General features: G+C 39.1%; 1 protein-coding gene across 9 annotated transcripts in view; it reads left to right on the top strand.

The window, feature by feature from the left end:
• The window catches only part of CACNB2 (calcium voltage-gated channel auxiliary subunit beta 2), a 250,893-nt gene that overhangs the window by 142,715 nt on the left and 81,115 nt on the right, over window positions 1–27,063 (top strand). For 7 of the 9 annotated variants that reach the window (XM_027720503.2, XM_027720501.2, XM_027720499.2 and 4 more), the window contains one exon: window positions 23,980–24,099. In XM_027720503.2, the coding sequence (XP_027576304.1) occupies window positions 23,980–24,099 (120 nt within the window). Of the gene's footprint in view, window positions 1–22,580; window positions 23,139–23,979; window positions 24,100–27,063 lie in introns of those variants that run through there. The other 2 variants (XM_027720504.2, XM_027720505.2) reach the window with 2 other exon arrangements.

The raw sequence follows: 27,063 nt of genomic DNA, 5'->3' as shown, positions 1-27,063 counted from the left end.
TGTCTGTTTGCAAAATAAACCTCTGATAACCAAACAGAATTGGAATAGTTCATCGAAAATGAAGCAGGAAGTGGGAGCTCCTTTTCCCAGATACCTGGTAGATCATAGTCTGCACAAATCACCAAAAGCAAAAGCATCTAAAACTTACTCCCAAGAGTCTTTTGAGTTGATGGCTAAGGGATGATGCTAGTGCTAGCTAGTGCTTGCATGTTTGGGAGGCCTGGCTGGCTCTGCTGTGTCCCCAGGCTACACTTCTCCCATGGCTGCAGAGCCTCTGCTCTTCCTCCCTCAGGTGGCCTTGCCAGGGCTGTGGGTGCTGGGCATCTCCAGCTACATCCCCCACTGCCTTTCCAGGGGCCTCTGGCTGTAGGTATGTGGGCCAGGACTGATGCAGACTTGTCTCTGATGGGGCATGGGACACCTTGAGCATTTCATCTCTCCTTCCTGACGGCAGTCTTGCCTGGCAGAAACTTTTGGCTCTGTTGTGGCAGTATGATCAAACACTATGATGGTAAGCATAGGGTTAATTAGGATTTCTTCTGAGAACAACCTAATCATTGGAAAACTATTTTTTAGCAGAATAATTCAAGGGCAGGGAGGAGTTTTCATGGTGATTGGTCATTTAAGAAAAATCATTGCGTTTCATTCAATCTATTGCATGAGACTTTCAAACTTTTGCAAACAAGAAGCTGCTTTTAAATTTCTTAAGAAACTCAAAACTCAGCTTTTTTTGATCTCCATAGATATTTTTTTGGAAAATATTCTTGCAAAGAATGGGAAACCTCTTTATAAATCCAGTGGTTGTGATATTCAGAGCAAATGTTTTGGTTGCCTTGAAAATCCAGCATTTGTCACTTATGTTCTCCAGGCAAAAGTTTTGAACTTGTCTATTTAAATTAAATCTTCACTTCCCTGGAGTTTGCCTATGTCCTCTTGCAGGATGGAGCACTTCTTATGGAATATTAAGTATGATGTTGATAGACGCCAGTTATACTCATGGCTCCTGCAGGGCAGCATTATCTTCTAAAAAGTATGAAAATCTGTCTGCTAAATTTCTAAAGGAGGGAAAGATCTTGAAGCAGTCAAATGTCATTCAGGTTTGAGAAGACTTACTTTTTAACTGCTATTTGTGAATCAGACAAATCCCAATTTCGTGTGCACAGACATTCAGCTGATAGGGCTGATTTTGCTGTGTAAAGGGAAAACCCCACCTATTTTAGAAATATGCTATTGTAAGTCCTAGAAATCAGTAGGAAGAACACAGTGATGTGTTTTCAGTGTTTGTTCTGAGTCATTACTACTTACCTTATTTCAGAATCTGAATGAAGGGAGAAAAGATAATAAGGGTGTTGTTTAAAAATGGAGAGAGTCATGTGTAACTGTTTAGCAACAGTAGTTTTAATCATATTGTGGACTGACACAGGAACATGTCTGAAAATTATAAATCAGAATTGCTTCTTTGGGAACCTCTCCCTTGAATTTTACCTGTGGCAGAATGCTGTAAAAAGGTAACTATAACATTTTGGAGTTACTTTTCCATGTTCACCTTAGTTCAACCTAAGGCAACAACACCTAATGCTTTGTTCAAATAGGTAAGTAGTACAACATGTGAGTGTAACTTGAAGTACAGACTTGAAAGGTAGTCAAATTAAATTCGGCCTCTGAGGTTAACATCAGAGCCATGAGTCCATCCTTGGACAAATCCCTTGACATTTTGATTCTTTGTCTTTAAATATGAGGAGATACTTGGTTCGTTTCTAGTAACAATAGATGTTTATTTTTTAAACCTCGTAAATTTCTTTCAAAATACCAGCTTTATACATAACAAATGCTAGCATTTGATTAATTTCCAATCATAAGTGGTGTACAGGAGCACTAGGAATGGAGTTTCATGCCTAAAACTGTGTGTTTGGCAAGAAGAACACTTAATGTGGAAGAAGGAATTGCTTACACATGAAAGATAGATGTGTTCACATCCAGAGCTGGATGTAAATTCGTGAAACAGTCACCCTTAGCAAGCCTTTTTTCCCCTGTGGATTCTCTGCAGCAGCCAAAGTGTAGAAGCAATACAGTTTTTCTTTCCTAAATTGGAAAAATGAGGGTCATTCTATATGGCATCATTCCTCATGACAAGCTCAGAGACGTCGCAGCTGTGTTTTAAGCACTGCATGTGAGTTTTGGGATTCCCCCAAGGGAAGCCTGGAAGAGCTGCTGGTTTCGATCCTTTAGCAGAATGGCTCCTGAAGCAGTTTCAGTTTAGAATAGGGAAACACTAGAGAGGGAAACTCTAATAAACCTGTGCAGAGAAAGGTATTGGTCAGAAAGTATACCCAGTGTACTTTCCAGTTAGTGACTTGCACAACTGTAGCAACCACACCTTTTTCCCCAGAGAAAAATCACTTTTTAATCTAACTTCCTGTAGTGTATATGGAATAGATTGTTTAATAATGATGTTACTCTTTTAGCTTCATATGGCTTTCTTTTCCTTGTCTGCTGTCTTTAATTTGAATTTCACTGACTCAGGATAGAGCCTTTTATATTATTGACAATACATTGAAGGTATTTTTACTGTGTCTGACCTTCCTCTAACTCTGTTCCCACAATCCAACACATAAACAGTCAAGAAAAAGGTAGGGGGCTCTGTGAAGGTTGTAGATGGAGACACTGAGGTGTAAGCCCTGTTAGTACATGAGTCTGTGAGCGGTAGATCAGCTGCCCCTCATGTAGAGCACAGCATACCTGTTTTATAACTTAGTGTCCTGGGGTATGTGGTGCTCTTGGAGATTAAAGACAGGGTTCCACTTTCAGGAATTAACTTTTAGAAATAGGTATTTCCAACAGAAAGTAGGAAGCAAATCAACAACTGCAATTAACGTGGATCCTTCCGTACTGGGCTAGTGCTGAGAGGTGTCTGAAGACAATGGAGGAAGGGAATGAAGACATCTATCATTGTGGAAGAGGACTGCAGTTAGTACACGATGTTTGAGAAGCAGGTTTGTACCTAAGGCATGCGTGGGAGGGAGCCCTGTGAAGTGAACAAAGACCAAACAGTTTTCGACATTTAGAAACCAACCACACTGACCAGCTCCAGGTGACGAAATAGCAAGGGGGAAGTTTACTTCTGTTTACAGAGCAGAGGCTAAGAAGTGTGAAGAGTGAAAACTGGCCTGTGTTGGGAGGACCAGTGCAGTTCACCTCACAAACACGAAGTCAAAATAACAAAAACAGAGTACTTACAAATTGAGTACACAGATGGTGTGGGTGAGCAGCCTTGTGAACACTTTTCACAAAATCACAGAATGGTTGAGAGTGGAAGACATTTCTGGAGGTCATCTGGTCCAACCCTCCTGCTCAGGCAGGGCTACCTACAACCAGTGGCACAGGACCATGTCCACGCAGTTTTTGAGAATCTTCAAGGATAGAGACTCCACAACCTTTCTGGACAGTATATGGCAGTGTTCAGTCACCTTCGTGGTGAAAAAGTTTCTGATGTTCTGAGGGAACCTCCTGTGTTTCAGTTTGTGCCCACTGCCTCTGGTCTTGTGACTGGGCACCAGTGAGAAGAGCTTGGCTCCAACCTCTTTGTACTCTCTTTTCAGGTATTTATATAAAACAAAAAGAGCCTTTTCTTCTACAGGCTGAACAGTTTAAGCTCTCTCAGCCTTTCCTTATGTAAGACATGCTCCAGTCCCTTCATCATCTTTGTGGCCTTTCATTGGACTCTCTCCAGAACGTCTTCGTCTTCCTTTTCCTGAGGAGCCAGTAACTGGACACATCATTCATTCCAGGTGTGGCCTCACCAGTGCTGAGTGTTTTGTTTGTGTGTTTTTGTTGTAGCTCCTTTCTTTGCTTCCACCTCCATCTTTCAGCTTGTAGTAAGTACTGAAGGAAAAAACCCAAAGGGTGGAGATGAGTGGAGAGACCTGTCTCTGCATGTCCTCTACCAAACTGCTTGAGGTAGCTCTGAACTTCTCAGCTACTTTTCCATTTGAAATATCAGTGGGAAGGAGGGAAGTAAGTTTCTCATAAGATCTGGCTTCTGAGCGTGTTGATAGCACCAAGTCCTGATGAAATCTGTAAATTCATTAATTGGTCTTGGATTCAGGTTTTTTTGCCTCTGAAGGAAATGACTGTGATAATGATCTGCATCTTGGCAAAGCACTAATCGACCTCTTGTGTTAACTGGGATAGTTTGCCTCACTGAAGTGAACCAGTACAGGCTTTGGGAAAAAAATAACTTAATTACTTCGTGAACAGGAATACTTGAGTTTTTCTATTCCATATTCATAATGTACTCAAATGTTAGTGGTAGGGGCAGTAATCTAGGTAGGGCAGCACAGAGCTGGCAATAAACTAGTTGACTGCGCTTCTCTGATTTACGTAGCAAAACCACACTTAATCCTTGGATTCCTCTGCACATGTGTTGTGTCTGTGTATGTTTCCAGGCTTTTGGGAATTATTTACAACTTCCTCCCTGTTACACTGCATATATTCATACTTTTTATTTCATTAGATATCAGGAGACCCATGCAGCTAGAGAAGTCTTCTGGGTAAAAGATACTAATGGCATGTGTGGTTTAAGTGATCCATTTATAACACTTGGGGTGGAGCCCAAAGTTGGAGCTATTGAGAAGAAGGTAGCTTGAATGTCTTTGGTTAAAGAAATGGGACTTACGCTGTGCATGAATATAGTACAAAAAAAATCCAGATCTTGCAGGAGCCCCAGTGTGGTGCCTTTAACAATAGAGTTATGTTAAAATTTGTTTTCCAGTTAAGTATTTATGACATGCATTTTGATGTCTATGTTGTTTAGCCTGTGGATGGATGTAAGGTAGCAGAAGGGGTGGCAGAAGGGTTAGCAGAAGATGTTTTATGTGCAAAATTGAAATCGTGACTTCCCTGCAGCACATATGGAAAACTAAAGTCAAGAAGGCATATTCACTCTGTCTGCATTACGTGCCTGCCTGCCTGGTGCGGCAGACTGCCTGTTTTGGATGCTCCATCCCAGGTAGCACAACTACTTCCCTCCCATCAGTGGTGTGTGAGGTGGTGTCTGGCAGTCTAGATAGTTTGTTGCTCTCTTGACCTTTCAAAACTATAGCAGTTATGACAGCTCAACTAAGCACTCCTAGCGTGCAGGCTGGATATAGTCCAGTAGCGTTTTGATAGGAACCTTCCACACAGGGAAATCAAGAGCCAAAAATCCTATTTCAGATTATCTGATCTGAAGTTTCTTTGTTAGTCTTTTCCAGGCACAATACCTTTTTTTTTTCCCCCTCCTTTTTTTTTCCTCTTCTTTTACAATTGAGGTTTTGTGTTTATGTCTGTTTGGAAATATGTTTTTGTTTTCCAGTTGATAATAATAAGTAGGTCTGCTGAACAAATTCAGAAACAGTTGATCACAGTAAACCTACCATTTGTTTTTATTTAATATTGGTTCACAGGAAAAGAATCCATCTACCTCCTTACCAAAGCCATAGACATCTATCTTCATGAAGACATGTCTTCTCTAAATTATAAACAAGCTCTGGGCAACTGGGCTGACCAAATGAAGTGCTGTTTGTTTACTTATAATACATGTTACTTTCCAGATAATGACTTCACCTGATGAATACGAATTACAAAATGCTGAGATAGGTAACTAATCTTTGATAGGAATCATCAATTCTTTTTTCAGCAAGCCTTTTATTTACACAGAAACGGGCAATGATAGCCAAACTGGCTTATTATTGTTTATTATTTTATACATCTCTGGTCAGAATTAACGTGTAAGATTCTGCCAGGAGAAAATTTGGCAAAACTTGGGCGTTTTCATTGCTGTAACTACAGGACTATAGGAACCAGACATTTAAAAAAGTTTTTTTCTGAGAAATGGAATAATAAATTCCCTGATAAATTCTCCTGTGCATATTTCATTGTACACTGTTGTTTACAACACAGTGTGATTCTATAAGTTTTAATTTAACAATACATAGGACTTTTTGGCATTTAAAATGCTTGAATTACATATCAAATTTTATGATTTACAATAGAGTTTTAGAGTTCTGTTAGGTCTTACAAACCAGACAAATGGAGTTAATTGGTTTTAATACTTTTTTTGTTTTACTTTTTTTTTTAAGGCATTTTTTGTGTTTTTTTCCTAAATATCTACATAAATGTTCTTATCAGAAATAAATTCTTTATATAAAAATAATTTCTTTAAATTTGTGTATTGATACAAGCTAAGCAATGTTGATTCAGAAATCAAAAATGAGAATGCTACCTACTCAGTTGAGTGCTGAAGTCTAAGGGCAGGTAGATCATTACAGAAATTCTAGGTCAGTTTATAGGAGCAAGGCATGCATGTATCATAAGAACATAATTGTATTTCAAAGCTATTCCTTTAAGTAACAACTAAGTGTGATAAGAAAAGGTTCTCTACATGTCCTTTTATAAAGTTTATTTGCCTGAAGGGAAATTATAAACTTTTTTTTTTCATTCGAGGTTTATTTTATGTGCAGAAATGGGCTTTAATGAACTTGACTTAGTGCTTAAATTCATAGACTTGTATTTATCTGCTTGTGGAGGCAGCTCAGTGGCTAATTTTTGAGGCTAAATGTCGTATAACTTCAGAGTTTATTATCTTTAGATCTTAATTACTCTTAGAATTTCTTTATTTTTCTGGTGTAGGAGATTAACAACTAAAATTCTTTGTAAACTTGAAAAATTTTAATCCATGGAGATTGTCAAAACTCAACTAGACAAGGCCCTGAGTGAGCTAATTGGGCTTTGAATCTGGCACTAGTGAGCACGAGGTTGAACTAGATGTCTTTTCTCCAGATGTCCTCTCACCAGTCTACTTTTTTTCTGTGATTCCATTGAGAGCATGCAAGCTATGTAGAAGTCTTAAGGGCACCGAAGTAGAAATTCCCAGGTTTTTTATAAGTCAAAACTCACTCTTAGAAGTTTTCATCTTGTCCAGCAGTTGCCCATGATTTAGTTCCTGTTACTGAAGGACGCCCAATATAATTCTGAAATTTTAGGCCTCTAATCTGTACTTCACTGTGATTCTTTTACCTTCATCTCCATTCCATGTAAATATAGGGATATATCTATAAAGTACGATCTGAAGGACAGAGGTTCAGATTGTTGCTCAAATATAGTCAATTTATCATATGTATATTATTGTGGTTTACTCCATACATTTAAGAAAGTTGTGTTCTGTTTCCCTTGATTCCTTCTAAGTGGAATTATTTGGACTGTGTGCTGTAGTTCTGTTACTCATTATACAGACATCCTGGCAAGAACATGGGTGGCCTTCAGACATGCTAAAGCAAAATCATAAGGCTCATTGTACAAGGCTCTATACCGTATGTGACATTTTGATTTTGCTGATTGAAATTTCACTTGAACTTAACAGTGAGAAAATGCTTTTTTTCTTTTAAATAATCACCACATGCACCCATTTCCTGATAACTTAAGCAGGTTTGCCTTCTAAGAGTTTTCCTATGCATGCGTGAATGTTATCCCCCACCTCTCCCAGTAACACAGATTTGTAAGGAGAAGTGAACAATTCTGTTCAGCAATATCATGTTAGTAGAAAATAATGTTCTTATCAGTTTGGATCCAGAGGTTTGGTGGAATTTTCAGGCCAGAACATCTGCAAAATGGTTTAGATGGGACTGTCCTTGGTGTCCTGAGAGAGAAAATACAATCCAACCTGATAATATTTCCTCTAGCTGTTGTAACCTTGTCAGCACAGGAAAAAAATTTCAGATATTTCTGTAATCAAATGCCTCCCAGTAAAATGCATATATTTAAAAAAACCAAGCATGGCAATTTGTGCTGTTTTGCTTAGGGCTATTTTAAATAAACCTGGACATCTGTGTCTGTAAGCGTGGTGGGAGAGATTAGTCCTGCCAGTTACACAACATGTTTTGTGGATCAGCTTGCCTTGTGACAATTGAAAGTGTTGTTCCTGGACTTCTCTGGTAGATTTTATGACGTGAGTGAAATGTTATTTTATTTAAATAAGGTCTATTTTAGCCTAATCAAAGAGGAAACAAGAAGGAACTGCTATAGAGATCATAGGCTATGATGATTTTGAAAATGAACAGGACTAAAAAATGTTGATGCCTTTTTCTGCCTGCAGACAACTGACAAAACACGAGAGGTTATAAAAGACCATATTGTGTTACTGTGCCAACTACAGCAACAAACATTTCCTTTTCTTCTGCATGATGAAAGAAACAATAAGCCGTAATTTTTGGTTTATGCATTGTAAACTCAAAAACTTTGAACAGGAAGGAAGATGCTAACGTATTAATTACTGCTCAATATTGATAGACTAACTATTACAGAAGGATTGATGGAAGGAGAGCAGTGCAAATCTAGTGTTGCATTTAGTGTTGACTTCTGACTTTAGCCTGACTTTAGCTCACAATGTGTCTGAAGAATCCTTGAAGGGGTTTGAGTACAAATATATTTGAATTGTGATATAGCAGCACATATACAATCTACGTGACTACTAAGCTGGCAATAGATGTGACCTAGAAAATATGATGCATCTTGGGTTTCTTTAGAATTTTGTAATATTTGTTTGCCCATGTGTACTTTGGGAACTGACTTCATGTAAAACAGGATGAACACAGAGAGACTGTTGAATGCTTGTAAGCAGAAAAAACAGTTGTGGAATTAGCTTTCTGTTTATATGCTTCAATTCAGAAGCCTAGAACCACCTGGTATTTATTGGCTGGCTCTAATGGAAAATTACATACAGTACAGAGATGGAAGTGGTTAGATATTACAAAAATGTATATTATTAAAAATAATAAAAAAAAGGAAGATAGCTTACTAACTCTCCTTTTAGTGCACAATAACACTGAGGTAATTTTTTTTTGTTTATCGATATTTTTCTACAATATTTTCCATCCTAGAAAAGATACCTTTCTGCTTCTGTGATCTTCTCTGCTGCTAAACTGGAGAGTGAGTGGCAAGAACTAGTAAAAGCTCAGAAATGCTCATTGGACTACCATCCATCTCTTACATTCTTGAAATATTATCTTATATTTCTCTTCTATTACTCTGAGATTTTTCCTCTCTAACCCTTCTTTGCTACTTTGTAATGGTGCTCCTCTTCTGGGTGATATGGATGATGCCCACCTGCTTTCTGCTGGCTCCTTGTTCACTCTTTTTATTTTTAGGACTCTCATCCAAATAAGAGTTGCCTTACTGATTAAGACAGCAGAGCAGCAATCTCAGTGACATCTTCGTAATATTCCTGTCCCTCAGCAGAAATCCAGCGGTGATAGCAGCAGTGGTACTGATAATAAGTTTAGGTGGTAATACCTCAAGCAAGAGCTGATTCCCTTGTAAGGGAAAGTCCTTTTTATGAAACCTGATATCCTTTCATGACAAGGTAACCCACCTAGTTGCTCAAGGGAAGCAAGTTGATGTAATCTTTTTGAATTTCAATAAAGTTTTCAATGCTCTCACAGGATCCTTCTGCACAAACTGTCCAGCACAGAGCTGGATAAACACATCATGGACTGGGTGAGGAATTGGCTCACTGGTTGAGCACAGAGGGTAACAGCGAATGGGATGATATCAGACTGGGGACCTGTCACTAGTGGGGTTCCACAGGGCTCCATCTTAGGCCCTGTGCTCTTCAGTGTCTTCATAAATGACTTGGATGCAGAACTGGAAGGGATACTAAGCAAGTTTGCAGATGACACAAAGCTGGGAGGAGCTGTTGCCTCCCTCGAAGGCAGGGAGGCCCTGCAGAGAGACCTCAACAAGTTAGAGAACTGGGCTATAATCAACCATATGAAGTTCAACAAGGCAAAATGTCAGATTCTGCACCTGGCTGTTTGTACAGACTGGGGAATGAGATGCTGGAACACAGTGCCCAGAAAGGGACCTGGGAGTCCTGGTGGACAGCAAGTTAAATATGAGTCAGCAGTGCCCTGGCAGCCAGGAGTGTTGATAAGCCAAACTTATCATCAGTACCACTGCTGCTATCACCCCGTGTCTTGGGAAGCATCAGGCAAAGCATCGCCAGCCAGTCGAGGGAGGGGATTGTCCTGCTCTGCTCTGCACTGGTGCAGCCTCACCTTGAATACTGTGTGTGCAGTTTTGGGCACCACAATATAAGAAATGTATTAAGCTGTTTAGGGAGTGTCCAAAGGAGGGCAATGAAGGTGGTGAAGAGCTTCAAGGGGAAGCTGTATGAGGAGCGGCTGAGGGCACTTGGTCTGTTCAGCCTGGAGGAGAGGAGACTGAGAGGAGACCTCATTGCAGTTACAACTTCCTTGTGAGGGGAAGAGGAGGGGCAGGCACTGATCACTTCTCTGTGGTGACCAGTGACAGGATCTAAGGGAATGGCCTGAAGTTGTGTCAGGAGAGGTTTAGGTTGGATATTAGGAAAAGGTTCTTCCCGCAGAGAGTGGCTGGGTGCAGGAACACACTGTCCAGGACAGTGGTCACAGCACCAAGCCTGACAGAGTTCAAGAAGCATTTGGATGATACTCTCAGGCACATGGTGTGACTCTTGGGGATGGTCCTCCAGCAGAGCTGGGAGTTGGACTCAGTGATCCTTGTGGCTCCCTTCCAAATCAGCAGATTCTGTGATTCTGTAAACTGGAGGAAATATGACTTTTAATTGAGCATAAAAATATGAGTTTAAGGAGGGAATTGATTTCCTTACCAAACAATGGAGCAGAGAGGAAAAACAGGCTTTAGCCAGTGCAATTCCTGAAAAAAATGAATTGTCAGGGATGACATGGGGTTGTTTATATTCCTTTGGTGAGAGTTAGCACATGTTTTGAGACCTTAAGGCTTGCAGAACTGGAGTTTCATTCTTGTGTCTTTCATCATTGCAGGTGCTGAAGACTCTTGTAAGTAGGAACTTGCTAGGGATGTGTTGGAAGGAATCTCTTCATCTGAGAGATTTTACAAAGTTAATTGATCCTGTTAGCATATTAATAATGCTGTTTTACAGCAATCTGAGGTACTGCTTGTCTTAAAATTTTTGAACAAGTTGACTGTTGTGGAGCTCATGTGAAATCTATAAATGGAGGTTTGCTCAAAGTGTATGTTTGCTCTTTTTTTAGAAGAATTCTACTGTATTTCCAAGGTCACAGATTCTTTTGAAATCCTGAACTCTTGAGTCCTGTATGAACAGGAGCACAGGCATTATATCCAGGGAAGTGATCACAGCACTCGTTAGGACATACCTGCTTTACTGTGACCAGTTTTGGTGCCCCAATAGATGAAATATGTGGACAAATCAGAGAGGGTTCAGTGAAGGGCCTCAAGGATGGTTGAGGCTGGATCACTTGGCCTTCAGATGTAGGCTGAGGAACGAGGGCTTGCACAGCCTGGAGACAAGATTCTTCAGCATATGCAAGGAGGTTAGCAAAAGCACAGAGCCAGTCTCCTCAGAGGTATGTGGTGGGAGGGCAATAAGCATGTATTTTCTGTAAGTATTCAGTATAGCAACAACAGATGAAAGAGCAACCAGTGGTTAAAAATGTGGTGCATCTTCTAGAGGAGGAAATGGCTTAGTGAGGGATATTATATGATATAATGTGCTCTCCTGACCCAGGCAAAGTCTGTTCTGAATCAGAAAGAGGTCTGTTCCTGATGTTTCTTTACGTCTGGAAAACAGAAAATGTTTAGTCTTCTGGGTTGCAATAATTTTAGAAACCTGGATTTAGTTGTTATACTGGAAAGTGGCTGTTGTACTGTCCTAACATTTAAATGTTTCAGAAAACACAAAATATTCCAACATTGAATTGGAAAAGTTCACCACAACATGTGCTGCTTTTATGATTTCCTTTAGTTTTTCTATTGCAATTCATTTATATTTTACTTCCATTCAGGTTACCATCTAATCACTATCACCATCTTCTGCAGTAGACACATTTCTGTTTCCATGTTACCTACAACAGAACATGGCTATACCTCTTTTAACCTCTTTTAACCCTCTCATCTTTATTTAAGCAGTCATATTTCAGTAGTGCCAATATAAATCCATAGTACAATATCTGTTTTAGCTATAAGAAAATACTATATATAGTATATTATATACTATAATACACAACCTTTTACTAATTCTTTTTTGTAAACAAGTGTTATATATACTCTTTACATTCCTGTGTTCCCTTGCAGATGGAAAATGGGGACCATAACATACAGAGGCTTCAGAGGCAACATACAGAGATGGGGAGAGTGCTCTAAAAGTGAGCAGAGTTAGAATCGCAAACTCTGTCTTGCTCTCCTTCTTTCAAAAGACAGTGGAGCCAATGGATGGCAACAGTTGGCATCAATCACTCTATACATTAACTGGTATATTTTCATTTTAGAACAAAAACTATGAAGATATATGCTGGAGAGAGAGAATTTTCCAAGATCATTTTGATATGTGATAGGCAAGAGGGACAAAAGGCCTTTCCAGAGATTTTTCCATTGATGTTAAAGTATGACAGACTGTTGCATTCTTGAAATTAGATGATAATAATTGTAGTATGTAAATAGTGAAAGGGGCCTTGTCCTCTTGGTAAAATCGTAAGTAGTTTGCTTCAGTTTACTCTATACCTGGTGGATAGGTAATGGGTATAAAGAAGCAGTCCTGATATTTTTCTAGCAGTGTACAAGGATGAAGGCTGAAACAAAGGACTAACACCTGAAACCACAAGGACTCACGTGACTTCTGACACTCGTGGAAACTGGGTTTACATTTAGCCCATTGATGAGGATATGTGTATTTTTTGCAGTGTGTATATCCTGAAGTAAATGATACCATGCAGTGTGAAAGCTGCTCACTTGGTGTTTCTGGCAATATCAAAGAGAGGAAGGCTGCAGATGCTTAAAGAGTCATCACATCTGCAAGATATACCTTGACTGAGTCACAAACGACCCTCTGTTTGATGGGTTTGGGCTTTCAGTGAGCCTAGGTTAGGGAAATCCAATTAATTAATTCTTTAATCTTCACTGTGCACAGTTTAACAAAGGTGTTGATAAGAAAACCTCTCCTAATATAAGCAGTTAGCAAATTGCAGTGTTTTATGTCATGACAGTCACTGACTGCTGTTAACAAAAGATCATGACTAGAAAATCAAAATGTCTGTAGTAGATGATGGACTGGAAAATAAACTTAGCACTAGACAACTAGTGTGTGATGGCACTTTTTTCAGAGTGCGTGATTGTCAGACTAACCCATTAAGAGATATGGGAAAAAAGATAGTTATTTAAACAGATGAACATTATATTTATGGTATAGAAATGAAAGGTAACAAGCAAAGCTATATGTAAAAACAGTAGTTACCTTTGAAAGCTGACAACATCTGAGTGCTGGAGCTTTCAGTTGGCATTGGCACACTTGAGAGCCTCTGGCTAAGGATTAAGGGACAAACAAAGAAAGTGTATATCGTTGTGGAAGTCTTCTCTAGGCCACTCAGTTAGGACAACATTGAAGAATTATTCTTAAGGAATTAAGGGATACTTCTAAATCATTCATCCTTGCCCTTATGGGGAACTTCAACTTGTCAAATGTTAACTGGGATCACCACACCGCTAGCAAAAACAGGTCCAGAAGATTCCTACAACATCTAGATGATAACTTTATGGTACAGGTCCTAAGGGAAGTGATTAGGGAAGATGTCCTTCTTGATTTGTTGCTTGTTAACAGGGAGGGTCTTGTGAGTGACGTGGTGATTGGTGGCTGCCTTGGCAAAAGAGATCATGAAGCAGTCAAGTTAAAAATCTCTCATGATAGGAGGAAAACTGCCAGCAAACTTCCACACTGGATATGAGGAGAGGAGACTTCAGACTGTTCAGGGAACTAGTGAGTAAGGTCCCCTGGGAAAACACTTTTGAAGGTATTGGGGTCCATTAGTACTGGTTGCTTTTCAGGCACCACCTCCTAAAGGCAGAGAAGCAGGCAATTTCAAAATGTCAGAGGTCCAGCAGGCAAAGCAGAAGGCCAACTTGGCTGAGCAGTGATCTTCTTCTGAAACTAGGGCAAAAAAAGCCAATGGAAGAAAGGTCAGGTGATGTGGGACAAGTACAGAGATGGTACTCACTATCGTAGAGAGAAAATTTGTGCAACCAAAGCTCTAATACAGTTGAAGCTAGCCAGAAATGTGGGGGGCAATAAAAAGTGGTTTTTTAAATATTTTATTAGCAAAAGGCAATCCAGAAATAACATTGACCTATTACTTGATAAGGATTGTCACCACACAAATGGGGACATAGAAAAAGCAGAGATGTTTAATGCTTTCTTTGCTTCAACAGTGGTGATGGGCTATGGGGGTCCCAGAGCCCTGAGCTGCAGGACCATGACTGTGAGAATGATAAAATCTGTCAACCCCAAAATTGTGCAGGATTTGCTGCTTATGGGGCTTGATGAGAATCATCCAAGAGTACTCAGAAGAGCTGGCTCATTTCGTTGCGAGACCTCTCTCAATGACTTTTGAATGGCCTTGATAATCTGGAGAGATCCCAGTTGAATGGAAGCTGGCAAATGTCCCGTTTTTCAAGAATACTAAGAGGGATGACCCTGGAAACTAGGGATCTGTCAGTCTCACTTCAGTGACTGGTAAAATTGGTGGTGGTGAAGATTGTTCTGGGAGTTACTGAAAAACACCTCAAAGACAACACAGTCATCTGTCACAGTCAGCACAGCTTCATTAGAGGAAAGTCCTGCTTGATGAACTTAATTTCCTTTTATGACAAGGCAACCCACCTGGTTGGTCAAGGGAAGTCAGTGCATGTAATCTTTTTGGATGTCATTAAAGCTTTTGATACTGTCTCTCACAGGATCCTTCTAGACACAATACCCAGCACACAGCTGGATAAACACATCTTGCAATAGGTGAGCAACTGGCTCATGGATTGGGCACAAAGAGTCATAGTAAATGGGGTTACATCAGGCTGGCAGCCTGTCACTAGTGGGGTTTTGGGGTTCCGCAGGGCTCAGTCTTAGGACCAGTTCTCTTCAACATCTTTGTAAATAACTTGGACTAAGGACACGAAGGTATGCCAATAACACTAAATTGGGAGGAGCTGTTGACTCCCTTGAAGGCAGAAACAGGCTGCAGAGAGACCTCGACAAATTAGAGGACTGAGCAATCACCAACTGTATGAAGTTTAACAGGGGAAAGTGCCGGATTCTGCACCTGGGATGAGGCAACCCTGGATGTGTATACAGACTGGGGAACAAGATGATGGAGAGTAGCACCATGGAAAGGGACCTGGGGGTCGTGGTCGATGACAAGCTGAATATGAGTCAGCAGTGCCCTGGCAGCCAGGAGGGCCAACTGTGTCCTGAGGGCATCAGGTAAAGCATCGCCAGCCAGTCGAGGGAGGGGATTGTCCTGCTCTGCTCTGCACTGGTGCGGCCTCACCTTGAATATTGTGGCAGTTCTGGGCACCACAATATAAGAAAGGTATTAAGCTCTGAGAGTGTCCAAAGGAGGGCAACAAAGATGGTGAAGGGCCTTGAGGGGAAGCCATGTGAGGAGCGGCTGAGGGCACTTGGTTTGTTCAGCCTGGAGAAGAGGAGACTGAGGGGAGACCTCATTGCAGTTACAACTCCCTTGTGAGGCGAAGAAGAGGGGCAGGCACTGATCTCTTCTGTGTGGTGACCAGTGACAGGACCTAAGGGAATGGCCTGAAGTTGTGTCAGGAGAGGTTTAGGCTGGATATTAGGAAAAGGTTCTTCCCGCAGAGAGTGGCTGGGTGCAGGAACACACTGTCCAGGACAGTGGTCACAGCACCAATACTGCCAGAGTTCAAGAAGCATTGGACAGTGATCTCAGGTGCATGGTGTGATTCTTGGGGTGGTCCTCTGCAGGGTCAGGAGATGGACTTGATGATCCTTGTGGTCCCTTCCAACCCAGGATACTTTATGATTCTGTGAAATAGTAAAATAAGGAAAACTTCACTGTATATGCTTAACATCAATATTTTTACCAAGGTAAAAAAACAAACAAGCAAGCCAGCACCCAAATCTTCCCTTTGTTATCTGGAGTAGATTAAAAATTTGACATTTAAAAACCAGGTAGAGATTGCATGTACTGAGATAATCTGATAAAATTCAAAGAAAATATTTTTTTCCCTTCAGAATTCTCCACTGCTGACAGAATTTCATGTTGAATTTTCAAGGAAGCTATTTTTAAGTATGCAGAAAATCTTAATGACTTGAACCAAAATCCCAGATAAAAATATACTGACGATCCGGAACACAGAATCTAAATTGGCACTTTTAACTGAGCTGAGACAAATTAAGATGATGGTTGCCATGCTTTCCTGCAAATTCTTTCTTTTTCTAGTTGTCTTTCTGTTTCGTTGTTGACATCCCAGATGTGTTTTCCATTTTTCCTCATTTTAACTGTTCCCTTTTAATTTTGTGACTGACCCAATCTTTGTCTTTCTGTTTAAGCTCTTCTCTCAACACATAGCATCACAATTCTAAATTATTCTTTTGAGTTGTATTTCTGCAAATAAAATCCTTCCTTTGTGATATTTGCTGCTTATTAATTAATACACTCAAAAATTACATTTTCATTTTTCCTGGAAACCTTTAATTTTTAACCCCCTTCTGCTCCAGTAAACAGCACCACAGGTCAGCTTATTGTTACTAATATGCCTGGTTTACCATTACCTAAGGACTTAAACATATAATCAAGTTCCCATGAGTCAACCAAGTTGATATGACAATATCCATGTGTCTGCTGACAGTCTGAGACAAAAGTGAGATGATTCAGGTTCATGTTGCTTGCAATCATTTCCTTGGTGTATTTTTATTCCTTTGACACCTGTTTCTTAGTTGTTCCACTGGCAACATCTTAACTCTGTCATTGCTCTGACTTTTCTTTATAGCTCAAAATATTAATAGTTTAATGCCATCCTCTAGATCCAATTAACTGTCTCAAAACATTAAATCCCTTTTCCTTTTTTTTCTCTAGTTTTGGGGATTTTTTTGTTTTGTTTTTAAAGTTCTCAATTATGTGATTATATTGTTGATAAAGCATTTTTTTATAAACTTGGAGTCCTCCTTCTATTCCTGTCATTGACCTCTCCCTCAAAAGCACTTTCTCTTATTTCATAAATGTGAGAATCTCTCTGTCAGAATATACAGAGCAACCAGATTATCCTCCTTCAGAGGCTTTCACAGAACTAATCTCTGCCATAATACATATAGGAAACTTACTTCAAGAACAACCCACTACGGTTATGCAAGGGATGAGTCATAATGCTGGTATCGAATATTTAAAAATGCTTTATTTTCTATTCCATTGCTACCTTGATCTCTTACTTACTCCCTTTTTTTTTTTTTTTTGCTCATATTCTCTCATCCTTTAGATTGCAAGCTTGTTTAAGCAGGGCTTGTCATTCACTTTGTGACTGCACAGTAGGGATAGTGCATAGTACTTTAGGGATTCAAGGAGTTTTCCATCTTAGATTTTTTTTTAAAAAAGGTAAACTAACACAACACAGCATCCCACAGTTTTGGGGAAAGTTTTGCTCTGAGTATGAGGGCTTTCTCTGTTTGTTTGCTAACTAAGCTGAGCTCTGCAGCTGCCTTTTTGCATATTGCCAAAATTTTTCTGAAGAAGAAACTTCTTCAGAAAATGGCCATGAGAAGACCATCAGTCCTCTAAGAAAACCTACTCATGCTACTTTTTTTGTAGTGAAACAACAGAAGAGCAAACATTTAGGCCAATATAATGAAATATGGGTGCAAATATGTGGGTTTGCTTGGTGTCGGGGGTTATTTGGGTTTTTGTTTTTTAGTTTGTTCCTGATAAAGTAACTGGTACAACTGTTTACCTGGTTCATGAATACCAAAATCTAGTCTTCTGCAAACTTAAGGGCTATTTAAAAAAACCTGTACTTTCATCCAGCTGTAGGTTGGATTAGCACCTTGGAATACAGTTACTGTCGAGCTGGGTGCTGCAATCAAGCTTGACAAAGTCATGTTAAGGGTAAAGAGAAGACTGGTTTCCTATATAATCTCCTTTTTTAATCACATTGCCACCCTAAAGCTCCCAGCTGTTCTAAAATTTCAGTCCTGCTATTTGAACATCCCCCATGGCTGTAGATGCCAGCAATGCCCTGTTCACTCTAAACAACAACAAAAAAAATTCTAATCAACATTGGGTTTATTTTTTAATGCAAACTTAGCAGAGTATTTCAATGCCTACTGTAGGATCTGGTAGCCCTCCTTGCATAGTAATTGTTTATTTACATGTGTGGGCAAATGGCCAAGCACCGAAGGGCCCATGCCAGTGAGGGAGAGGGGTGGGAGTGGAGACTGGACATCAGGTGTAGACTTGGTAGTTGCCAGGTTGTGAAGTGTCCATGGTGCTTACACAAGGAGTTAACAATTCCTGCTTGATATCCCCTGAATGAAAACATGGCCTCTTTCCTTTTTTCCTTTGCTAAATGGTATTTCTTCAGTTTGTCATACACTTCAAATATACATTGCAAACAATTAATTGAATTAAATTTGTCTTTCTATAAAAATTCTACCCCCAAAAAATTAACTTTAACTTCTACCCTTAAATAACTAATAATTTAATAAATAACTATATTTAAATAATATAACGTTGCATAGCATTCTCGGAGCAGCCTTTTATGTTTTCTTCAAAACAATGACACTGTTTAGACATCTAGAGAAAACTTCATAGACAAGAAATTTTCACATTCACCACCTTTGCCACTCCGCCAAACTGAGGTCCTTACTCATGGTGCGTTTGTGGGAGTGCTTCTGACATCTAACTGTGTGGCTCACACTTTTCAGGTTGATCAGTTTATGATGAAACAGGACAATCTGTATTCCTTACTGGCATTTTATAATTTGCCAGTGTTAGCAGTTTCACTTCATGCTAAACTTTGACATTTTACATATTTTACCTTCTGAATCAATTTTAAAAGATTTTAAGTGAAGTAAACATTTTATGGAAATATATTTTTTTACCATATTTTGAAGCACTCCAGAAGTAGTTGCATATCACAAGGACATAATATACCATCTCAAATCATGTCCTAGCAGGACGTGATGTCATTCTTACTACTGCAACAGGATAAGAAGATAAGCAGTTAACAATATCTCTTTATGCATTCTGAATATTGAAATGAATTGTTCTTCTTATTGGCGCAGTGAGGCCTGAGTTTTCCATATTCAAAGTATAAATCAAATTAAGACATAAATATATTTCTCCTTTTGGATTTAAAATTTTCATCAGCATTAAATGAATGAAAAGATGACAAATATACCTCAGAGAAGACCCCAGTATCATAAATGAGGAGTTTTATATATATGTGCCGTCATATGTATTTCTTTATTCCTGGTAAAATCTTGCTACATGTTTGCTTACTGCTTCATGCCTTCATTTAATAAATAATAATTTAAAAAGTCTTAACTTGAAGGAACTTGTTTGATCTTTCTAAAAAGGGAATTATTTGAGAATTTTCAGTAATTTGGAAAATTATCTGTTCTAATGATATCTAATTAATAAGTGGATTAGAGTCTGTTAAAGACTCATGGTACTCAGAGGATTGCTTTTATTTTTATGACAAAGATACAATATAAAAGCTATGATTGAATTGGCAAGAGTAATGGTAGTTGTATTAACCCAGTGAGAATTTATTACTCTACCAGAACAAACACATCAACAGATTTTACGCTACTAATGTAACACTGCAGTCAAAATCTGTACTTAAGCTCCAACTGTACAGATGAAAGTTAAGCGTGAGTACAGAAAACTAGCAAGAAAATTAAGAGATCTAGAGGCACCACCTAATTTACCTAAAGAGTTTCTACCTGCAAGTAAAGGGAAATGATAAAAACCCCTCTTACTTGAAGAACCCAATCGTTTGAAGATGACGCACTTCTACAATACTGTAGAACTTCTACAATACTGAAGAACATAAGACATTTATGGTCTTGAAGGAAAAGGAGTTCAAATATGATCCCATATGACCACTAGCAATGGGAAAAACATGGGTTCACATTATGAGAATAGCTCATAGAAAGTACTCTGATATAATAAGTGGTAAGATGGTTGGTCAAATATTTGTCAAGCATGTTATTAAAACAGGAAATTCTTTTTTGAACAAAATGAGTTTGTAAACCTGCCAAGTAAGGAAGAAAAGAAGAGGAATAATAAATAGATGGAGTAATTATTAACATGACTTATCTCACTTTTCTTAGACAGTTTCCCATGAAAGATGATGAACTGGGGGCTGCAGTACAATATATTACGTACATATATTACTACAGCTCTTCCATTTTGCGGTGGAAGAAGGTGGAGACCTGCAGAATTTCAAAAAGGCTGAATTTCTGAAGCTCTTGGGAAAAGATTCATACTGTTCTCCAGAGCAACCCCATAAGCTTAAGTAACAGGGAAGAAATGTAGTTTCCTTGGTTGTCATGAATGGACAATGCACATCCACTTGTCATTATTTTTCTTAAATAGTAGGGTATTTCTATTACAATTTCATCACAGTTTTTATCAAAGCTTGATTTTTTTTCATCTTAAAGTGATTGCATTCTTAGTGTAAATAAAAATGTTCAGAAGTTTATACAATGAATTAAATGTAATTATATGCTACCCATTTTCCTGGATTACTCTGCTGTAAGACTTGATTTTTTTCCATATTTAAGAAGCAAAGAAGCTTCCAACTTCTCCTTTCCACAGAAAATTTGCATGACCATGTCCATCCCACTGGGAAAATAAATGTAATGTTGAGTTTGATTCATGTGATTTGTCAATATAATTAAAATAAATTGAGTCATTATGATTTTTTGGATGTGTGTTGGGACTGTGGCCAACATAAGACATGACCAGCACTGTAAATGATCTCTGTGGCCTGGAAGCTGAAATTCCAATTTTAGTGATTCTGGCCTGACCCAAAAGGCATTTTGCCCCCTTAGGGGAGATAAGAATTATGTTACTGTGCTTCACGAATTTTTTTATAGGGTGAGAACCATTTAGGGAGCATCCCTTGTGGACAGCAGAATGAAGGACAGTAAAACTGATGCTATGCCACTTGGTCAGTGTCAAATATGATGTGCTCACCATGGAAGTGCTGTAGGAAGGGAACACCTACACTAGCCATCATCTGATTGCCATGTCAGGCTTAATGGCTTCTTTGTTTGTTTTCCTTTTACTTAAAGGTAGTGTTGCTTCAGGGAGCAGAGTGGCACCAAGGAACGACAGCAGAGTGTCCTGAGGGCTGGGACTCTATGGGGGAGCTCAGCTTTGATTAGTGCTGTAGTAACATAAATGGTTTTGTCCATAGACCACTGTTGTGTCAACCATGACAGGATTTAAACTCTACACTAAACTTCTGTTGCTGCTCATCTTTTCTCACTATTTTCATTGGCAGGTGTGTCAGAAGTTGTGGCAAAGGGAAATTTTAAAGAATAGCAAAATTTGACAGGATTTGGGGACGTTACAGGGATGTTACAGGGCCTCTGCATTTTCTTAACGAACGAGATATTTTAAAAAATTCAAGAAAGTTTGAGTGTATTGTCCTTTGTTTTCTGCTCCTTTTGCTCTAGCTCAGGAGGCATTTTAGATTTGAACAGTCACTGGAACATAGCAGATGTATCTGAACTTCTGAAAAGCAAAATACCCTTTGGAGAATAGGGGTTTTTTTTATGTCAGTTCAAACACAGAGTATAAAACTCTATGCTGTAACAATTACAGGCTTCAGAAAAGGAAAAAAAAAATAAAACATTTGGAAAGTTAAAAATTTGCTTTATTATAAACCACGGGTTTAGTGACAACTGTTGTTTGCTTTAATAATGGTGAAATGTAGGCTGCTGCATCACTTGTGATGGGCAATTTCATTGTTATACAGACATAAACCATGGCAGAATTCAAACCTTCCTGACACATGCTACAACATATGTATGACTACTGTTCTCAGCTGTAATCTCTATTTGCTGTTTATCTTGTGACTGTGAACTTATATTGAAGGCAGGCACTGCAGTCAGCTACAGTAATCTTTTTGGCTGTTGTATGTCCATCAGTACATCATAAATGCCTTACCATGTTACTCCCATGTCAATTTATTAAAGGGTAGAGGGTAACTCGGAAAAGCAGAATAGGGAAATTTAATGTTTTGTTTGGCTTTTGCCATATTAGGATCTAATATTTACGTGTTGTGTGTTGCAGTTATTCTTCGCTTCTTTCTTCTGCTAATGTCAGAAAAAATATAAACAGTAACCAGGGGGTTAAATTCCCACTCAACAGGCATAATTTTGGCTTTTGTAAGGGAGCTGTGAGTGGAGCTCAGAGCTTTGCTCAGCGGAGGGCAGCGTTGCGTGACAGAACCGAGCGTCCAAAGGAAACGTGGCTGGCAGCAGACATACATGAAGGGAACGAGACGCTGTACCAGCTTTTCCAGTTTCACAGGGACCTTGCGTTTTCCAGCTGTTTACCCTGGAGATGTAAAATGGCAATTTGGCATAGGCTAACAGCCCGGTGTGATGTGAGCATCTGCGTAAAAGGCTGCACATATGGAGCATGCCCAGTGGTATGAACAGCCTGTTACCCCACCCCCAGCCAATCTAGGAAGAGATGAAATGAACTTTGCACTTGCAAATGTCACTGAATACATTTTGAACAGGATTTTAAAAGGTTCTCTTGCAAGCACTATTTTTAACAGCCAAATCCGCCCCCCAAAACAGAAAGGAAAAAGCCCTAGGTATTTTTCTGTCATCGATCTGAGTTTCTGATCAGCTGAAGCATCTCTCACAACATTTACCTGAAGCCGGTTTTATTTTATGTTTTTATCATTCAAGTTGAGATTTTTGGAGGTGGTGTGGATTTTTTGGGAATGAATATTTTTATTTTTTTTCTGGCATGAAAAAATTTGAGAATTTAATTGCAGTAGAATACTTGGAAACAGTGAGGCTGGAAGCTTGAAAGGCAGAGGGAAGAGAAGGAAGGCTCTCACAGCAGAGCATGGATAGGAAAGGAGCTGTGATTCTGCAGTGCTCAGTGTGCACATGTTTTATGAGATCAGTGCCGGGCGCTGCAGCTGCGGACAGTAACTGAGCTGTCTGGCTAATGAAGGCCACCTGGATCAGGCTTCTGAAAAGAGCCAAAGGAGGACGTCTGAAGAATTCTGATATCTGTGTAAGCCCTGCATTTTCCTTATCAGCTTATACTGTATGTATTGCAGAGACAGAGAGAAAAAAGACGGTGAGGAGAGGACAGTTGTTTTCATTCTGATTGAATTAGCAGAACTCTATTTTGTATGCAGGGAGATGCAGACGGAAAGCAGAGCTGTCATTATTTATAGAGCTGTTCTGGCATTGTGGCTGCTTCCATTGTGGCGATACGGGGACATGTGTTGAGTCCAGACGGATTTTATTAGTTGGAAGTTGATTTGTGGTCATTTGCATGTTTTGCTGAGGGGCAGAGATGGATATGAGCCATTTGCAGTTCTGATGGGGAAAGTGTGTCAGGTAAAGAGGCTGCCCTAAAATAAAAATGCATAGAAAAGGTTAAATCTCTTAGCAGTGATATTGTGTAATGGTAATTGTTGATACTGAATTTGCATTTTGATTATAGAAAGTCTATTAGCTTGCTATTTCTGTCTCTGTTTAGAGTTTTCGTTTCTGTGGAGCCATCCTTGAAGCTGCTGTGTGTCCTTCAGCCCTGCACTGCACCAGTGCTGTAGCTCTACAGAGCAACTGGCTCTGCTTGCTGAAAAGCGCACAAATAAGAGTGCAAGGATAGTGCAGGAAACAAAACACTGGGGAAGACACCTGCACTTTTGGAAAGTTTCCAGAAGAAAATATTAACCTAGGCATAATTTCTTCAAAGTGATTTTTTGCTTTGGACAGTTACTCTATTTTCAGGGATACAGAAGTAAGAAAAAAGGCAAAGTGTATAGCCACTTCTACTTTTTTGTTGTTGTTGTTTTTTAAACATCAAAGGAACTTGTGACATATTTTTTCTTTTTCTTGTGCAGGGTTCGGCGGACTCCTACACCAGCCGTCCATCTGATTCAGATGTATCTCTGGAAGAAGATAGGGAAGCAGTGCGGAGAGAGGCAGAGCGACAGGCCCAGGCACAGCTTGAGAAAGCAAAGGTAAGGTGTTACTTCCAGTCACAAACTCATAAAATGCTCGGCTATAGAGGGGGGATTGAAATTAGAGGATCTTTAAGGTCCCTTCCAACTCAGACCATGCTATGATTCTTTGACTGTCATCTCATCTATTACTCATAAAATGTTTTTAATATGCTAACATATAGATTAGACCTCTTATAAACATACTCCAGGCAGCAGGTGAAAATATATGTTCCGTGACAAATCACTTGAAATAACTTTTCCATAAAAGGGATTTGATTGACTTGCGTCTTTCAGAACATTCTTATTTAAACCTGTGCATTTATTCTTTTATTAAATATATGCATTTATTGCAGTGTATAGGGTCAAAACCATGAGTTTTTACTGAAGATGTTTGTGAAAGTTTGCCTATGGATTGCTATGGCATTCAAAGCTTGCAGTTCCAAAAATCAGCCCTCAAACATTGTATTCATCTCCCTTCAATGAAGGATCAGTCCCTACAAATCATATGTAAATTGGGAGAATCTGTTACAAGGGTGATTTTTCCTGAAGACTTCATTGACTTTCTTTATACTTTGTGTGTTAAATGACCCCATGAGTAATATATAGGTCTCCTATCTCCATACTCGTGGCAAATAGTGACAATTTAGTAAGAAAACACTAAATAAACTTTTGGTTTTTGATGTGTGTTTATATATTTTCCATGAGATGCATTTAGGAATGTGAAGGTTTTAGCAGTGGAAGTCAACAGGCTTTTTTTTCTTTCATCCATGCTGTATCTTTAAATACTACTGTACTTGTGAAAATTGTGCTCATCTTAATTGTTATCATTCATTTATCACTTCATTCCAGTTTTAGTTTTTTTGTAAGCTACCTGCCAGATTTCAGCGTATTACTGTTTTCCAAAATCTGTTTTTCTTTCTAATATCTCATATTTAAATACACTGTTGAGATCCCTCCTCAGATCTACCTGATCTGCATTCTCTCTTTCCCTCTAACTCCCCTCCTCCATTTTGCCTTGTTTTTTTATTTCTCTATCTCCCTTCCATCTCCCATTCCATTTAATTTTCCACTGCTAGCTTTCCCTCTGCTCATTTAGGCCACCTGTCTTACAAGAGTTCTTCAGAAATCCATTGAGTCCAGATCACTGAGCTATGCAGCTGATTGTATGGCAAGGACCAGCTCTGTAAATAATACAGGACTATAATATACAAGCAAACATCTTCATTGGGCCAGAAAACCTGAATAGGGAAGCCAAAAATGGTTTTTTTTGAAAATGTAGTTGTTAACTGATATTTAATAAGAGCTCCTAAAGCAGCTTTTTAATGAGCTGCTGGAATGTGCCAACTGTAAGTGATGCTGAACATCTCTTTGAAGAACATCTCTTGCGGTCCTGGGATCAGTATAGCAGAAACTCAACAGAAGCAGTCTGCTTTTTCCCTTCAGCCTAGTATCTCAGAAATGTTGCTGATTCTATCAGGAGTTTCAGTTTTATCAGAGCTAATTTTTGCTGGTTGGAGATTTCTTTGCTCTGAGAAGGGTGATAAAAGCTGCCCTGGAATTCAGGTGAAGTGTTGAATTTTATCAGTAAATGCACAATCTTTAAAAGAAGAGTTGAAGTAATAGTATCTTGCAGATTAATCAGGGTAGCAGTGCAGCGTTACTGCTGAACTGATGCATCTCTTAGCAATGAGTAAATCTATGTGAGTGTTGCTATGGGAATTTGGCTTACTGATGCTGGCTTGAATGCATGGACAGCCCTTATGTAATATTCATGACCTCTAGCACAGCTGCCATTGTAGTTTGTAGAGAAACTGCTAGCAGACCCTGACTTTTAAAAGCTGCATTTCTATACATCAAACCAATGTTCCCACTCCAGCTGGCATAAGATGTAGTCTCTAGGTCTGACACCGTCTGAAACTGTAAGACAACTTGTGAACAGTCAAAGTAGTAAAGGCGCTGGCAAAATCAACCTGCTATAACAATGGGTTATTCCAGTCACAGAAAACAGAAAACACAAAATTAGTTGTTTAAATCATTTGTGCTTTAAAATGGAATAAGGTTGTAATTACACTAGCATTTTTGTTTCTCTAGTCAAATGTTGAAAGTCATTCCAGGTTGTAATGTATGGAAATAATTTTATTTAGAGGCTATAACAGTGTAATACTTAGTCTAGCATAATATTTAAATTAATACTATTAAATAAAATATTACGTACAATTGGTGCTAATGTTTGAAATAAATGTTTAAATATATGTTTAAATTAAACCTAACGCCATAGATCTAAAATATGACAAGGTGTGTTTTTCTGTCTTTATTGATGTTTCAGTCCTTCACCTCCCTGAAACACAGTAAAATTAATAAAGCAGTAGCTGCTGGTGGTGCTGCCTGGCTCCTGTCAGTCCCCAGATCTGTTTCCTGCAGGCAACAGATTTTGCTGCCTGTTCCCCACAGCTGCCTTGCCTTTGCCCTGACCGACTTCTAGGCAGAGCCAAGTGACACAGCTGCTTTAACTTTTTGCCTTTTCGCATTGTGAGTGGAGCGTTGATCCTAAATAAAATCGTTACGATTATATTTGTCACAGGAATTAGAAGAGGATGACACACAGGAATAATGCACTGGTGGAGGAAAGATGATGGTGAACTCAGGGGGGAGGAAAAAAAACTATTGAACTCTGTCACGGACTTAACAAAAACAGTTTAATGGTATCCATTTTCCATCCTTACAGCTAAGGGAAAACATCTTAAACTGAAGAGAAAAATATAGTGATATAGTAGACAGTGGCAAATTTTTAGGATGATTTTAAGATTTTTAAATTGGGTTTTTATAGAGTCTAAGTGTTTGTGTGCCATGAAGCTGGAATGTAATACACATCTCTGCATTTTCCCAAACAGAGAGAATAAAACCAGAAAAGCTCGTAAGGAAATACATATTCTGGCCGCTTTTATTCATTTATGTAATAGAAGCATCGATTCTCTGGAATAC

This window comes from Pipra filicauda, unplaced genomic scaffold (assembly GCF_003945595.2).
Source record: "Pipra filicauda isolate LSUMZ 115617 unplaced genomic scaffold, ASM394559v2 scaffold65_size3143899_pilon, whole genome shotgun sequence".
Lineage (NCBI taxonomy): Eukaryota > Metazoa > Chordata > Aves > Passeriformes > Pipridae > Pipra > Pipra filicauda.
This window is presented reverse-complemented; position numbering and strand designations above follow the sequence as displayed.